The 17,271-nt window shown below is 43.3% G+C and overlaps 2 protein-coding genes across 4 annotated transcripts in view; both read right to left on the bottom strand.

Annotated features, from left to right (window-relative positions):
* MAML2 (mastermind like transcriptional coactivator 2) overlaps positions 1-11,181 on the bottom strand; it is a 346,878-nt gene extending 335,697 nt beyond the window's left edge. Inside the window, exon 1 of the mRNA XM_042905337.1 lies at positions 9,358-11,181. Coding sequence (XP_042761271.1) covers positions 9,358-9,870 — 513 coding nt within the window. The 5' untranslated portion in view covers positions 9,871-11,181. The remainder of the gene's footprint in view (positions 1-9,357) is intronic.
* A 4,253-nt stretch (positions 11,182-15,434) lies between these two features.
* Positions 15,435-17,271, bottom strand: part of CCDC82 (coiled-coil domain containing 82) — a 33,496-nt gene continuing 31,659 nt past the window's right edge. For 2 of the 3 annotated variants that reach the window (XM_042907254.1, XM_042907253.1), the window contains exons 8-9: positions 16,719-16,802; positions 15,435-15,699 (exon numbers count right to left, since the gene is read on the bottom strand). In XM_042907254.1, coding sequence (XP_042763188.1) covers positions 16,719-16,802 — 84 coding nt within the window. In that variant the 3' untranslated portion in view covers positions 15,435-15,699. The remainder of the gene's footprint in view (positions 15,700-16,718; positions 16,803-17,271) is intronic. The other variant, XM_042907255.1, reaches the window with a different exon arrangement.

Below are 17,271 nucleotides of genomic sequence, written 5' to 3'. Positions count from 1 at the left end.
TGGCTAAAATCTTCCATGATCTGGGTGCCATTCTGGCCATTTCCACTGATGATATGCTAAGTCAGCGTGGGTACCTCCGCATTACACCAAGGATGAGAGTACAAGTCCTTGTTCTGAGGGCTTCTAGACCTGGTTAGCCACGACAACTCCCGTGCAACACACACTCGTAGCAGCTAAGCAGACAGTGGAGGTGAAAAGGCTCATGAGCTGGTCTCTTCCTGAGCAAAGTGCTTAGCTGGGAGCTCTCTCAGAAAGATATTGTTGCCTGATCTCTGGAAGATCAAGTTCCCAAGGAGAAAACTAATGTTTAATTTAGCACAAAGACAGCTCAGAATCTCTCTCTGGGGGCCTGAGCCTGCAAACAGATCCACATGCAAAGAATCTAAGTGAGAAAAGGAAGCTCTCTTTGGTGCGGTGGCTACAGGACTTGGGCGCAAACTTCACTGAACCATTGCCTCTGCCTGTTGTCTCCGTCAGGAGGACCGCTGCTCCTTCCTGTTTACTCTTCTGTTTGTACTTTGTACTTTTTCAACACCTCTGTGAAACAACCAAATGGGATAATACCACCAGCACATACTTTTTGCTGTCTGAAATTACATGGTGCAGTGTGGCAATCAAATGAGCAAGCCTTAGCTGGTTCAGCAAGTATCGGTCCACTTAGGTGAACAACAGCAACAAAAACCTTAGTTTCTCAGCTGCTTAGCCAGGGAATGCTTTTATTTTTACATAATTTAGACTCTAGAGACCTCCAGAAATGAGCAGGGTACATTCATTTCGGTAAGGCAATCATCATTCCGAAGACACAGTGCAGGTACATACCGTATTCAATTAAGCCACTTCTCTGCACTTCGGTTACCATGGCTCTAAGAGATTATACCGTGTGTCCAAAAGACTCCTGGCAAGTTATTAGAAGTGGTAGCAAACTTTTGCCTGAAGCAAATTTTCTGAAAAGGAAAAAAAAAAAAAAAAACCCAAAACAAACAAAACCAAACCCAGGCACGTAATTAACTTTCCACTCACATCCATCAGAACCACCTGAAGAGAACTTTGTGGAACACTGAGGAAATTTGAGGTGTCAGGCCTCACGCGGGTGACAGATATCAGTGTTGCTGGGAAAGGTCCACAAATAAAATTCGGCCACATTTCTGACAGAAGAGAATTTTTAAAACGACAATGTTAATGATTCTCTATCAACATACAGACCTGCCACGACAACTCAGTTAGCAAGAATGCTGTGAAAACAGTATAAAACAAAACAAACCTGGCATGAGTTTGACACTACATTTCCTAAGCATATTATGCTTCAAGAGGACAAGGGGGATTAAGTTTAAACGATGGGGAATAAACACACTACCAAAAAAATTTTTTGGACTACATTCTTTGCTCTGAGTTAGAACCAATAAATCCACCCGTGTCCAAACATCATCCACCCAAGATGATTCCTATTCTTATTCCGTCACTTCCTCAGAGAAACGTCATGCTTTGGATTAAGAATTATCCTCTCCAGAGCTTGCTTTGAAGCCTCGGCAACATTGTCCTCCTGTTTCTTACGGAATCAACCTTCAAGGGGTACTGAGCAAAGAAGAGATTCTCAGCTCAGGATCATATCGTGGTGTGAAATTTTGCACACCCTCCAGGTCAGGGCTGGGGAGAGGGCAAACCCTGCCGCCACCGTTCATCTGCAGTGGCACTGAGTTCACGGATTCCTTAGCGACTTGAGCCAGGGATCTGGCTTTCAAAAGCAGAATTTTAAATCTCCACAGCAGGGAGCCTCTAACTCTTTGTGACTCTGTGACCAGATTCACTTAAGAATTATTCATCAGTCTGAATTAATAATTCAATTAAGTTGGTAAATTTGGACTCCTCAGTTCTAACAATTCCAAACTCTCAATGGACGGTTTAAATTTCTCATTTACCCACAGAGCCTATGTGCCACATTTGTGAGGCAACTGAATGGAGACCCAGCCTCTGTTCCAGAAGAAGTCACATAAGCACTCCGGTCAAGTTCTAGATCAGAGGCCCTCAAATCCCAGGAATGGAAGAGATATTAATTGATCCTATTCTCAAGAAGAACACTATTAAACCCATGCTAGGGAAATGTAAATCTATCCCAGATGACATCTCCATATTAAACTATTTAGGGAAACTGGATGATATGGCATCCATCACTAACCATTTTAATTAATATTAAAGAGACAAGTCATGGCCTCCCACAAAACATCTCTGACACATTCTGATGATGGACTCCTGAGCTGGAAAAAACCACGAATCTGACTCAGGTATGTCCCTTTTCACATTAATAATGACAGCTAAATTTTACTGAGACTCTACCAGGTGCTAGGCAATTACCTCATTTAATCAACAACCCGAAGTCGATCTAATACTATCATTCCATTTTACAGCTGAGGAGACTGAGGCGGGAGAGTTTAACGGAATCAAGAAGACATAGCTATCAAAGTGCTGGAGTTGTGATGTGAAACTAGGTAGTCTCACCCCTGATCCCAGGCTCTTAACGGCAAAAATGCCGCCTTGCCTCCTTAAGCCAACTTTCACACCTCTATTTCCAACCCTATCCCCACCCCTTTCAGCTGTAAATACTAAGAGGGCAAAGGCTATATCAAATTGCTCATCATGGATACATGAACTTTCATGCCACAGAATTACTGCAAAACCAGTCTTTGTTGAATTAAGAGATAATTCCTCCAAACTTTATATAGCTCCCATGTCCACAATCTTGATATAAAATTTCAGGACCTTTGCTAAAATCATTAAGACTCATGGAGAGCACAGTACATGTAAATATTGGTATTTGCCCATTTTCACAGCCATTCCTTCAGCTAAGGTAGGGCCCAACTCTCTGGCCTTTTTCAAGACTTGTGAAGAACATGTGATCATCTCTGTTCATCCCCTCCATAAGGAAATGGAACAGCTTTGATTCTTTCACATCTGCCCCTCAGATAAGCATAGGGAAGGGTCAAAGCTGGCAGCCACAGAGAGAGGGCCCATTTGCCATGGTCAGCATCCTGACATCATGCCTTCAGTCAAGGAGGGAAGAAAGTGTTTGGCTTTTCTCCTCTGCCATCTAGTCCATCAGGTGCCTTCCCTGTGCCATGTGCACATGGACCAAATAGGGGAAACTGAGCCTTAGGGCAAGGTAAAGATACGGAACACATCTGCATTAAAAAGCAAGCAAGCAGGAGGGTAAGTAAATCTCAAAGGCTATCTGGAGTCACAGCTTCTCATAAGTTTCTGCTCATCATCATTTTTTTTTTTTTAATGAAAAGACCTTTTCCAAATTCATAAACAAGCAAACTCATTTGTTGGGAAGATAAGTTTACACATCAAGAGAAGACACTTTTACCCACAGGGCAGTTCTTACTGGCACTGGAAGGCCTAGGGAGCCTGGGAGGAGAGACGTCTGTAGTTGGTTATGCCTCTTGTAGCTTCTCTTCTGTGTCTAGCTAGTGCGCTTTTAAAACCATCTCCTTTCAATGCCAAAGGCCATGTCATGCTGTATATAACTCACTGGGAATAAGAGAAGTGTGTAAATAGCAAGGCATTAAGCAGCTCAAGGGACTTGAAGATAGGTAATACAGAACACTTAGGCAATGTGCTATGAGAAGAGGCTGCTGGAGGGGAAATGTAATACTTGTCTTCAAGTGTATGAAGGATTATTATTGCTTCAGAGATGCTGACTCCTCTGAGCCCTCCTTGCTCTACCATTTTCCAGGGCTACTGACTGACTCTTTCCAGAGCTTCAGACCCTCCAGGAAATGGATCAGCCCCACCTGCCCTCCCCCGCCACCCCACTACTCACACCCGACCATGTCAGTCAGGCTCTGCTCTGTCCCACACCTCACGTTCACACTCATCATCACTCAGCTACCCCATTCCACGTTTCCGCACTCTCCCCCCCGCCCCGCCCCAAGCCCCAGGCCCTGCTGGTGACCCACACAAAGCTCCCCCTGGCCTGGGGTTGAATCTCTCTCCCACCAACCATTAACAGTACTCTCGTTTTGAGCACCTACTGTGTGTGAGGCCCGGTGTTGACCACTCTGCTAAAGAACACAAGGCTTGTTATCCAGATGATGCTACCAATGCCCAAAAAGAGTAACATTATTTCCCCAAGCTCATAAAGCCAGCAGGTGTGAAATGGGATCTGAACACAGGAGGAAATGGAAAATCTATGCACCAAATTCTTCCTTTTCCTGTTTTTCTAAGCCTCAGTTTCCTTATTTGTGAAGTGGGGCCAATGTTGCTTGCTCACTGGGTATTTTTTATTTTTTTATTTTGAAGGCGTTACATAAAATATAAAATAAACGTGCCTGGTACATTCTAGGGACTCAATAAATATTTATTCCTCTTTTCTTCTGATTTTCTACACCAGTTTTGGTCCATTCTACCTAGCTGGTGCTTTTACTGTTACTTTATTGACGTGGTCTTCATTTGCCCACTAGACTGGTGAGCGAGCAGGGGTCTGCGTCTTTAGCTGCATTTCTGTCTATTCTCCCACGGAGCCTGTGAGGGTGTGAGGGAAATTAGCATGAAAATGCAGAAGAAAGAATTTGGAATTGTTTTCACTAAACACGATCCAGCCTATGAACATCTATAAGGGACAGGATTAAAGAACAAGGAAGTCGTGGAATCCATTCAAAATGGCTTAGTTGCATGCGTGGCAGCACTGAGGATCGTTTAAAATTTCCGTCCAGGCTTTTTGAGATTAAATACTAAAAACAAACACACAACAACAACAATTAAAATCAAGAACAGCTAATCACGGCCACTCTTTTAGTCGTACTTAATTATCGTGTCTTGGAATATCGGAAAACCCATGTTTGTACTCACAAAAGGTTTACAGGCAGAGGGGAGCCACACAGTATTAAACTGTAAGGTGCAGAACTTGAAGGTTTAGAAAACACCACCTAACAAAGAACACACATGCCTTCTGGAAACAAACACTGACCCAAACAAGCGAGGCATCGTAGTTGACATAATAACAGCCCTTGCTGTCAAAGCAAGCTTTCTGTCCATTTTTGATAAAGGATTGCACCAACTTCTCTCTCCACTTGAACTCGTTTGCTTTGTGAGATCTGATAATTATATTTACTTGAAAGAAGTAGTAGGAAGGTCCTGGATAGATAAGAACTCTCCCTTTATTACTTTGTTCTGGAAAACAGAACAAAAATAGAGTCAGTTCTTCAGGAAATGATGGCTGCATATATAAATAATGTACACACTCCTATCACTGTGCTGGGGAGGTTATTTATCATGGAGACAGCTACAGACACCCAGATCTGGCCAATGAACTGTTCCTGTTCTCAATCCCCCACTTACAGCTCTCAGATTGTGAATTGTCAATTAGAAACTTGAGTATCATCAGTTAAAAATAACCAGGGAACTCTGGCAATGATTTAACCTGTTTGACTTTCTTAAGCTAACAATTAACATTTTAGACTATTGTTGACAAAATATTTAACTTTCCCATGCCATTTGTGCAAACGACTTTTCTAATGCCCCTTAGATGCTCTGGTGGGCACACCTTTCCAAAGCTGCTCTGGTCCATGCAGGGGCCTGTAAAGGACATACACCCAAAGACCCTAATCATTTTCACAACAATGCACATTTTAACTGGGATTTCCCGCGGACCTTCAGGAGCACTTAAATACACTGATAACTCAGTTTTATCTTGGCAGCACTAAATTTGAAATACCAATCCCTCTATTTACAATAAAAGCTATTTCACCATTTAAAACAGACAACTGAAAGCTTAAGTATACTTTTAATCCCTGGAAAAACTGGTATTATGATTCGTTGCTTAGTGGTTTATTATTAGTAATACTAGTAATAACGCCTTGCATTTCCACAGTGCTTTATTTTTTCTTTCCAAAGCCTATTCAGAAACACACACTCATCTGGTTCTCTCAACAAGCTAGGACAGCAATATTGTTCTTTCTGTTTTACAGATGACTGCTAACTAACTTGTCCTAGGTCACCCAGCTTGTTGGTGATCAAGCAGGCACAGAACCGAGGACGCAGACTCCTTGTCTGATCTGCTTTCTTTCCTCTACACTACATTAGAGAAAAGATAATCTCTAAAGCCAAAGATGACTTGGAACCACTTATCTATCCATCCTAGCAACACAGTCTATGCAACAGAAAAAAGAGCCTGTCTCAGGCAAAAGGGAAAGATTAATAATGAACCGCAGAAGCTCTAAACCTTACTGTTCCATGGACCAACAATTATTCAGTTTCACAGTTCATTCAAAGATTCAAACATACTTCACCAGAAAATGATTTAGTGCCTGCAGCCTGCTCCAAGTGGTTAGAAATGCAGATCTGCTCAAAGCCCTATAATCCAGGCCCTCCAAAAGGCCCTGTTTCTGCAGTCTCTGCAGCAATGGGGCTTCCCCTGAACTTGTACTTGTGCTAAATGAAGACATTGGCTGAGTAAGGGCTGCAGAATTAGGCTCTCGATGTGGATAGAATTAGAACCGGCTTGGAGGTTAGTCTTGCATTGTTCTTGAAACTCAAGCTCTTGAGAAAACTCAGACATTATATATTTCTCGCAGTATAACAACCTTCCAGTCAACGCTACCCCATGGACCACAAGTCCTCCTTTTACCCACTCAGATATAACGGACTACAGTCAAGCAGGCATGCAGCATACAGAGATTTCAGCTGAGGACGCAGTGCACGTGTGGTTTCAGATGATCAATATTCTCTCTCTTCCTCCAAAGGACCTTTATGGCCACTTATGACATACAAATGAACTATGAAAGTGATACATCCAGCACACCCAGACAGAAATAAATCCGGTTACGGCCACAGCAATAAAATTAAGAAAGAATCCTAACACTCATTCTGTGCAAAATTTCCCTTAAATTAAGTGTTTCTGAAAATAAGAAGAGCCCGCGTGAAGTGGGACCTGTAGATGAATCACTCCCAAATAACCAGGCCTCCCTTCTAAACACAATGTTATCAGGTTAGTACACAACTTGCATCACCATCTCGGAGCACCATGCTGAGTAACAAAACTCCAAATTTAGAAGCTAAAGTGGAGAAGAGAATTTCCAATAACCAAATGGGGGGGTGGGGGTGGTGGATCAACCTTGGCTATGCCACCCATTTTCAGTGAAAAAGCAACTGTTAGAAATAAACTGGTCTTTTTATTCCTAACTCATGTGGCACCCTTGCATCATCACCGTGCCCGGAGGGGGGCCTCCTCCAAGGCCATGTTTTAGGACATGGCTGGTGGTTAGGAGGCGGAAATCAGCCTCTCTCTTAGAACAGGAGTGGTACAACAGCCACCTTTGGCTTCTGCAGCGGTAAACCTCCCGTCGGGAAAGGCAGGACACCGTTCCCCTCACCACCCCACCAGCATGGATATTGCTATGGTGAGGCCGCAATAACCACTGAACTTGGTTTCACTTCGCATCCCAAAGTGCGTCCCCAACCCCCCCACAAAAAGGCAGCAAAAATCAAAAGAACATGGCCAGAAGCAGACACGCCACCTTCCTTGCAGAGGCTGGGATGTGAGCGCCACATCCAGTCTTGGCATCCAGGACAGAGATGGGTCTTCCCCACTGAAAAAGGCTGGGCGCCTCATTCCCTGTATCATCCCCAGAAACACTTACCAGGAGACTGTGAAGCACACAAAGCGGTATTATTGGGAGACTTGCAGACAGATTATAAATTTACTGGGGACAATCGAGGCATTTAGATACTTTTGGCTGCAGATGCCAGTGACACACACATACATACAAACCTCATTCTTCTCTCCATTCGAGTGATTCTCCCCCACCCCCACCCCCATTCACCTCAGCATGTCTCTTTCACAAAACAAACTCCCACTGCTCTCCTAGGGAATGCCAGGGAGAGCTGGGCATTGAACAGGTGGTAGGGAAAAGGAATCAGGCCTTGAAGCTCCAATACAACCCCACGGGTTAAGCGAATTCAAGGATGAAATGGTTCACACTGGGCAGGGTAAGTATTAGCAGTTCCTGCTTGTCTGGAATTGGTGCCGAGAAGCGGCAGTTCAAGGCATCCCAAGCAAACCGTGTGTGTGTGTGTGTGTGTGTGTGTGTGTGTGTGTGTGTGTGTGTGTGGTGGGGAGAAGACCACTATCCTAGCTCCCAGAATTTCTGGAAACTTCATCACCACAGACCCAGGCCAGGGATAAGGGAGAGCCACGATGAAGCATCCTAGAGGCCTGGCTGGAGGACGTCCTGTCTCTCAAGCTTCTTTCTCAGTTCCTCTGGAAAAGGAGTTCAACGCGGTGGCCTCTCCTTTGGGCTTTCTGAGTACTTTTAGGCTTGCATGGCCATTTCCTGTTGCTGACTTTCATCAGGGCTGGCCTGGGCAAACCGGAGCTGCGCTGGGAGCGGACACTGAACTTCAAGGGCCCCACAGATCTCAGAAATGGAGGAAGCCTGCAGGGCTTCAGGGCAGGGCAGGGCTCCACCTTCTACCCAGAGGCCACTGGCCCAGCAGCTACAGGGGAAGCCGGCACACGGCAGGCAGTCACCTGACCAGGACGGGCACCAAGGGCCAATGATTCAAGGGATACTCCCTCTGGGATGGGGTGTGTCTGTGCCTCTGAGGAAGAACTTCCAGCCAGAAACTTAATCAGAACTTTCAGGTTTGAGGTGCTGTCACCAGGAGCAGCTGAAGACAAGGTACTTCCTGGGATGACAGCATGTAAATAGCCCCTTCGGGCTGCCCCCTTTAATGAATGCCGCCAGCTGGCACTACCTGATCGGAGTGTGGCTGCAGGCAGTGGGGAGTCTGTAGGAAATCAGGGAAGAAGCCTCACTAGTCTTCGGGATGTTTCCCCCAAGTTTGACTTTTGACTGAGGGGACACTTCACGCAACCTCTCTGTGTTGGACTAGATCGCCACTCATGTTCTCTTAACCCAAGAAGGGGCCACTTCAAAGAGGGAAGGGGAAATCGGAAAAGAAGGAAAAAGCTTTGATGAACATCAGGCTGAAGAATGGCCTGTTGGGCCTAATCAGAGCTGGCTGGCCAAGCAGGAGGGTCTGTGAGACGGGGCCTTCCTCAGTGGCCCACTCAGGTCTTGCCAGCGTTGGAGCCACCTCTGGACTCCAGAGAGCCTGTGGAAAACCCAGGATTTTAACCGCTTTAGAAATACCCTGCAAGCGCAGGAAGACCCATGAATGAGCACCAGCAGAACTTGATGCGTAAGACTACGAACTGCATACCCAAAGGCCTTGGAGGCAGTCAGGTAACGCCTCGGCCCTTTTCACTGCTGTCCACTCCACAGCAGGCCAAGGCGCGCTCTACCCTCACAACAGGCCACCGCACCACAGCCAGAATCACGAGAAAACCAGTTGCCTTACCGCAATGAGGGCTGAGTTCCTCTGGTCCCCAGGGGCTGGAGCCTGTGACTGCTGCTCCCCGTCGATCCCACCACCGCCACCATTATTGCTACTGTTGAGCAGGTGCTGCTGGTGGTGATGGTGATAGTCTGGTGGGGGCGGTGGGGCCGCTGTCGCCGCCGCTTGAGAGGCTGTAGGAGGGGCAGCAGGGGGCGGTGGAGGGGCCGCCGTGGTGGCAGCCGTGGCAGTGGCCTTGGCATGTTTGCCAGCCTTCCTTGCCCCCTGGCCATGCTGTACCAGGCTCAGGAGCTGCAAGGTGCTCTCTCTTTCCCGGTCTGAGCTCTCAGCCCTACCACGTTCATAGCGTCCTTCACAGCTCAGGTGGTGCTGGCGGCAGACGGCGATCCGAGCCCGGAGGCGCTCCACGATAGCACTGTGCACTCTCGGGGTGACTGAGCCCCCTCCAAGGAGCCCCGCCCCAGGGGCCCCCCCTAGCCCTCCTGTGGGGGCCTGTGGGGGCGCTGTGTCCCCCATGTTACTGGACACAATGCTGCCTCTGGGATGGTGAGGTGGAAGGAGGCTAGTGCTGGCTACTGCAGGCAAATCTGTTTTTGACAATGTGAGCTCAGTGTTCAGGGCCACATGAATAGAGGTCTTCAGAGGTTGGGGGGGAGCAGTGGAGGTGTGGGGGAGGGGAGTTAGTAAAAAGAGGGTGAGGAGACAGAATAGAAACCAATCGCAGAGGCTTAGCTGGAAACAAACCCTTATCAACTTACTCTAATTGCACTTGACAGCTCTTGAGAAGTTGGACCGAGTTGGTGGGGGGTTCCCCCCCACCACCACGCTGACAAGAGCCACTAGGCACTTTGTAAACACACAATCTGGGGGTTAGAGCAAGAATTCAGGGATTGTCAAGCCAGAGACAGAGACAGACAGCAAAGGGAATTGAGAGAGGTATTAATAGAGAGCTGGACTCCCCCTCACCTAGTTGTTTCACAAAAATTTTTATGGGGATGTTTCTGCAGAGAAACACATCTCTACCACGTCTATGTAACCTGCAGCCTTTACTTTTCCTCGGGTTGGAAAAAAAGTGCTGTTTCAGAAAATTTTCAAAGTCAATGTACAGAATGTACACAAAATCAAGACAGACTGTCTTTTGGCTTTTAATTTTTCCTCCCTTTCCCTTTGCTCCGGTGTTTTCTCCTCTTTGGGGTACTGTAGGATGTTGTCTTCTCCCCAAAGAGGGAGATCGCTTTTCAATTGTTAACAATGTCAGTAGTTGGACTTTTGGACCATGCTTTTTTCTTCGGCTAATCCAATCACCGGTAAAATCCTCATTCCCTCTAAGGTTTCCTAGCCTTAAATGAAAGCAGTCTGAAGTCGCTAGCCACTGAGAGAGATCCTTCAACACATTTTTTTCTTTCCCGCTTACGCTTCCTCACCCCCGGCTCTATTCTAACACAGTATCAAGAGAGACAAACTCTTCCGAGAGTAATTTACAAACGATGGTCAAACTTACAAACTTCCAGCAAATTGCACCGAGTCATGTCCAGCCACTTTTCTGTCCACTTTTGTACATTCCATCCCCGGCCAGTGGATCTGAGGGTCTGGACTCGCAATAAGCAATGTGGTTCTATCTCTTGTATTGCTCCGCTTTATAGATGGAAAAAAAAAAAAAAAAGTAGCTTGTATTTTCCTTTCTCTTTCCCGTCTGTTGTTAGCCGCTTTGCTGACACTGGCTCCACTGCCCGGAGTCACGGCGATACACAGGCTTTCATTGTGCTCCGATAGGAGAGGGAGAGAAAGAGAGAGAGTGAGACAGAGAGGGAGAAAGAGAGAGCCAGCAAGCTGCAGATGGGGGCGGGGGGGAGGGGGCGGGCGGGAGAGCTGATCCGCGGCTCCCTGGTGGAAGGCTGGTGCCACTGCACGAGTGAGTAATTGCAGCCAGGCACCGGGGAAAGGGGAACGCAGAGGGCCTCCCAGTGGCTGAAGAGGTAAATCCCAAAGCCCGCGCGTCTCGGTAGGGCTCACTTAGCTCAGCCTGACTTGGCTAAGTGGGGAAGGCTGGGGAAATTCCCCAACCTCCACACAACTACTTCACCAGCTCTAAATGTTTAAGAAATTCCCGGCCAGGGAATGTATTTTCCCTTTCAGACCTACATTACGCCCCCCTGAGGATATCGTTTTCATTTTTCAATATGTTGTAAATGACACCACTGAGCACCCTAGTGAGAGCTGGGTGAGTACCGAGGAAATGTTCATTAGTATAATAAGGAAGACATGTGAGTGTGTGCGGGTTGGGAGAGGGAGGAGGGAGGGGTGCAGAGGAAATCACACCGCTAGCTCCACAGGGGCAGGCGCGTGTTTGTCTTACCTGCCTGCCTGTTTTGTGTGTCTCTGGGTAAGTCAACCTGGGTGATTACAAGTAAACCAGTAGGGAGAAATAAAATATTTTAGGATGATGAAATCACCAATACCAGTTCTAGGGGGAAAAAAATAATAAAAGGTTTTCTTTGAAAATACAAGGTGACCTCTGACAACTGCAAGACCTGAGATTTCCATGGCTGTCTGGTTTACATATACAAAGAGGAAAATCAATGTGCAGCAGTGGAGTTTCAAGAAGTTTAGTAACATGAACCAAATACATCTCTTACACAGACTGTTGTCCCCTCATCTCCGTGTGATCCTGCCTTTAAGTTCTCAAAAGTGTATATTGGATTCTGCTTGTCATTATCAGCTATGGAGAATAAATTCAAGTGAGCACAATATTGGGCTACTCAGGACCATAAACATGCTGTGTGTCCTAACTTGGAAGTCGTTCGAATTTGAGGTCTCGATCAATGGGACTTCATTAATCTAAACCAACTCTCACATCTCAGGAACACGGTCCAGCTCCAAACTGAGCTATGGATAGAAATGAATAGGTAACATCAATGCAATCATTTTTAAGAATGGATTATTTACAGTTTAGTTCCCAACAGGCTGGCCTACTTCAGTCCATTTTATTTTCACAAATTCTGGAATGTTTGTTGGAACTGGGGACAAGTATACTCTGATGGAATATAACTTTTTTTTTTCTTTTCATTGGAATATACTTCTATCTGTCCCTTCTAAGGCTAGGTTCCTCATTACTTGTGAAGAGATAGGCAGAGATATACTTTTGTTAGGAGTGCAAATTTGATGGAGCACTCTCTCATGAGGTGTCATTAAAAATCGAAGGAGTTTTGATCGTTTTATATTTGATTTCTAAAAAGCCGTATTCATTAGACATTATCTTCTATTGCTATGGGTATTTTATATTCAGCAATGATACTTGATAAAAGAGAAAATGTAATATTTAAATTTAAAATTTACGGTTCACTTGACAGTCATGCAGTAGCGTTGATTTTCATTAGTAAGTAACACAGAGTCCTTAGTCAAATCTGCTCTTCCTTACTGATATAAACTGATTTCCATGCTGGACAGGGACAGAAATTAAAAACTTGCCAAGCAAGAATTTAATAGATTTTCATACTGTATTCAGTGGTGTAAGTCACTTTTTTTGGAGTGTCTTTTGTATACATTTGTCCTTCACAGCCATTTAATTTCAAGCTGAAATCATTATCATGCACATCCTCATTTCCATTCACATCAGTCACTGTTTATTTACAATCACTGTCTCAGGCACAGCACTTCACACAGATCTCCCTTAATCCAGAAACAAACTTGGAAGGTAAGTATTACTAACCTCATGTATAAATGAGGAAACTGAGGATCACAGAAATCAAACTACTCGTTCCAGTTCATGTGATTTAGAGGTCACAGTGCAGGACTCTAGTTCAAGGCTGATTTCAAACCTATGCTTTTTTAACCACTGGGCTTTGTGCCTCAACGTAGCAGAGCTGCAGTCACACTCAACTCACCTTGCTAGAGTCCAAGCCAGTCCTATAATCCTTTCGAGAAGCGAGGATTGAATACAACTATTCATCTCAGTACAAGAGCAGACAAGTGAGAAAACACGGTCAACTACATCAAACTGCCAATAAAGTATTTATTTTTCCCTGTTTATGGTACTGTTCTCTCTTAAAACCCTAACGCTTCTGTGTAGCAAATATGAATTCTTTCAAGTATTACTTTCCTTTCCTCTCAAGTGTTACTTTCCTTTTCTTGTCCGTTTCTGTCTTCCTCATCATCTCAACTAACCATGTCTGCCTAACACTAAAGCACCTAACGCTACAGTAATAAATGCCCAGATCTAAAAAGTTCACAGACATGTGGGATTTTAAGTGTATAAACTATTTTTTAGTGTTATGTCAAATCGATGATATAGATGGTTATGATGAGATGATACCATAATTATGTCCTAACACCTGTAAAGGTTATTCAGTTTTTTCAACATTTTCAGCATTTTCTTATGGACCACTTGCTTTTGGCTCCCGAATCCATGCTCGTTCTCATTTCCTAACAGCCTGTCCCTCTGCCATTCTTTTAGTGTTACCATAGACCTAAGAGCTTCTTGTATTCTTCAGACACCCACTGAAGAAGCTTGCTCATTTGCAGTAGCCTCAGACATTAGCAAAGCTACTTCTTACATGTCCTGATCGACAGTCACAATGCTGTTCCAACAGGGAAAACTCTTCCCGCCAACAAGATGCCTTGCCTAGGAACGGGGTCAGCTGCCCTCTTGAGTCCCTCTAATCAATGATGCCTTAATTTTTACAAGTTAAACAATGGTACTTAAAATGATACATAAATTAATTTTTAAAACTCTACCGGTGGAAGGAACGCTCACTCTTCAGAGCGGTCTCAAACTTGTCTGTAGTGTCACATATGAGAAGTGATGCTTCCAGGGTCATTAGAGACACTTCACAGAGAATTCTCTCATTTTCCTTGGCCTTCCTTTTTACCAGTCATTCACGATCCTTCCAACTTGACTATTACTTTTCCTCCAATTCTGCCTTGCTTCTTTCTGGGCACTGTCACTGCATCTTCAACTTTCAACTGTGGCCTCATTTTAGTTAAGGATTATTTCCGTATGCCAGAGAAGTAAGAATTGAGATATGTGACTGAAATATCTATTTCACCCTTTTCAAAAAGGTGTGCACTCCTCACATGAAACATCAGCATCAGTATTCTCAGCACTTTGTGAGCTTTTTCTATTAGTTTTGCTTACAGTAACAATAGGGATACTTTCAGAGAATTCACTGCAGAAAATATTAAGTAATCTGTCTATGTAAGGACTTAATACGATGTAGTTTTTTTAGTGTATGCACATACCCTGAACTCCATGCATGAGCCACATAGTAAATGAAGCCAGGTTTAGTCAACACTTGAGGAGGTCAGAAACAAGTATCTAAAATTCCACATTAACATAGATCCTACTGTGACACTACTTTTAAGAATTAAAGATACAGAATAGACAGGGTCCGTTTGATCACTATGAAACCATTTTACTTTATTATATTATGAGAAAATTTAAATGTGCAAAGCAATGCAGATGCCAAAATATGCTTTTAAACTATTTTTGGCTGAATTTGTCTCTCTGAGATCTTCAGATCCTAACATAAATACATATATGGGAAAAGTTATGGATAAAAACAAATAAAATACATCTTAATCATTAGCATGTAGACAAAATTGAATAAAAAATATAAAGAACATTATGAAGCATGAAAAAACACACCATGAAATTATTCCTGAATGTGAGGGTTGAAAGACTCTGGCGGCCTGAGATCTATTTCCAAAGGAGACTTTAGAAAAGGAGAAAAGCGTTCCTTTACTTGGAATGGGTAAACTATAGTCTGCTTCTGAGGTGAGGGGATTGAACTGAATGAAACATTGGGTTTCTTCCATGGCCCTCTGGTGTAGATGATAGCAGTGAACAATGTATCAGTGCAGATCATTTAATACTGGAAAGGATAATCAACAGATCTGGGCAGGGATTCAATAATAAATACACGTAAGTGTTGATCTAAATTCATTTTTAAAATACGGTATTTGTCTACTAAGGTGACAGAACATGAACAGCTCATTCACTTGATGATCATCTGTTATAAAGGCATTGTTTTGTAACTTTAAAATACACTTACTTAAAAATTATTAGGCTTATGTTTTCTATGTACAGCAGATAAAACTTTTATTCGACTGTGAGTGCCATTTCATGGAAATTAAGATGAACATATGTTTTAAACAAGATATTTGCCATGAAAATACACATAAAATTTATAAAAAATGTCACATGATACAGAGAAATAAGACTCATGATCTTCACATTTACAGGAATTTATAAAATCTTCTCTGAAGGAAATGTGTTACAATTCAGTCAAACTTCTCATCTTGAAAGTAATCCGCCAAATTTAGATATTCTTGAAGTTGACCATATTTCTGTGTATACAATAAAAAAGCTAGTTATTTTACTCAAAGCAAAGAAGATAAGGTAGGCCTTTTCAATCTACAGAGACAAACAGGAACATGTTCATTTCATGATAATCATGAGCAAAAATCTCATTATAAACAGGGACACAATTGCAAATAAACATTTCTAACTCATAAAGGAGCAGAAAGAGATCAAACTGAACATTATTATTGATCTCATAATGTTCTTATAAAATATAATTTTTCTATGATCATATTTATAGAAGTATAACAACTTCAATAACTTAACAAAAATTGTTTGAACACATAACATATATTGAATACTTTCTCATGACTGTCTAGGTACAAAAATAATCTCTTTCCCTGATCCTAAACAGACCAGAGTTCACTGGGAGTACACCAATACTACGTGTACAATACAACACCAGTACATGGCACTGGTGCCATGACAAAGTATATAGACACTGTTAGGAAGGGTCAGAAGAGTAGCCATGGTTAGTTGAAGTGATCAGGAAAGGGAATCACTTGAGCTGTCCTGGGAAAAAGGATTCGATAGGCAAAGATTTGCTGGGGAGAGTTTTCTGTAGCAGACAACAGTCCATGCAACAGTGAGAAGACAAGATTTTATGGAATTTAACTATAATTTGAGGTTTTGTAGGGGAACAGAAAGAGAAGACTGAACCAAAGAGTTTGTGGTCAGAGAATAAAATGTATGAAATGCTAGCTGAAGGAGTTTAGCAATAATGTGACAGGCAATGTGACCCTGCTAAAGGTTATACGGTAGGAGATTGACCTAATCTGACGTGTGTTTTAAGAAAAATGGTAAAACAGCCATTCTAGAATAGTATAGCAATTAGTTACTAGTGTCTTGTAATAAGTTAGGTAATGAGGTCCCAAATTCCAGTGATAGCAATGAAGATGAAGAGCTAAGACCCAGGGTGGGGCAAGATAAGAGAGGGGTCAGGATGATTTAGAAATCTCACAATAGCGTTCAAAATACTGACTTCAACTGAGGAGAATTAACTGACCTAATGGTTTCTTATGAACTCTGGTTCCATTCCCAATGAAGAGAGAGAGGATCCCGATGACCTGACTTTTGTGGTGGTAGGAAACTATGGAAAGATAAAGAAGAAGTGTGTTTTCCTTCTAGAAAGGGCTAGGAAACCTTTTCCCCCTCAAGACCTCTGACTGGATCACCTTCTCTGGAAAGAATGAAGAAAAGAACGGGGTGGGGGGGTGGGGAGGTTGGAAATAACCTTTGGACTACTTAGGGATTCTCTTGACCTAGTATTCAGGTAGGTTCTATTAGATAGGAGTAAAGTATTCTAGAATTAGAAACCTGTACATTAAAAGTTTGATTGTTTTTATGCTTTTTATATTATCTTCATATATTTTTTCTCTTATTAAATTTCTTTTGGAAAATTGCAATCCCAGCCATACTGCATGAAGGAGGGAAAACTTCTTGCTTTTATTACTAATAATAGTTGACATTAATTGATCACTTACTAATTGTTAGGTCCAATACTAAACGCTTAAAATGTGTTGATCTTTTAATATCCATGATCAAAACTCTATCTTTGT

The sequence above is a fragment of the Panthera leo genome, chromosome D1, assembly GCF_018350215.1.
Source record: "Panthera leo isolate Ple1 chromosome D1, P.leo_Ple1_pat1.1, whole genome shotgun sequence".
Lineage (NCBI taxonomy): Eukaryota > Metazoa > Chordata > Mammalia > Carnivora > Felidae > Panthera > Panthera leo.
This window is presented reverse-complemented; position numbering and strand designations above follow the sequence as displayed.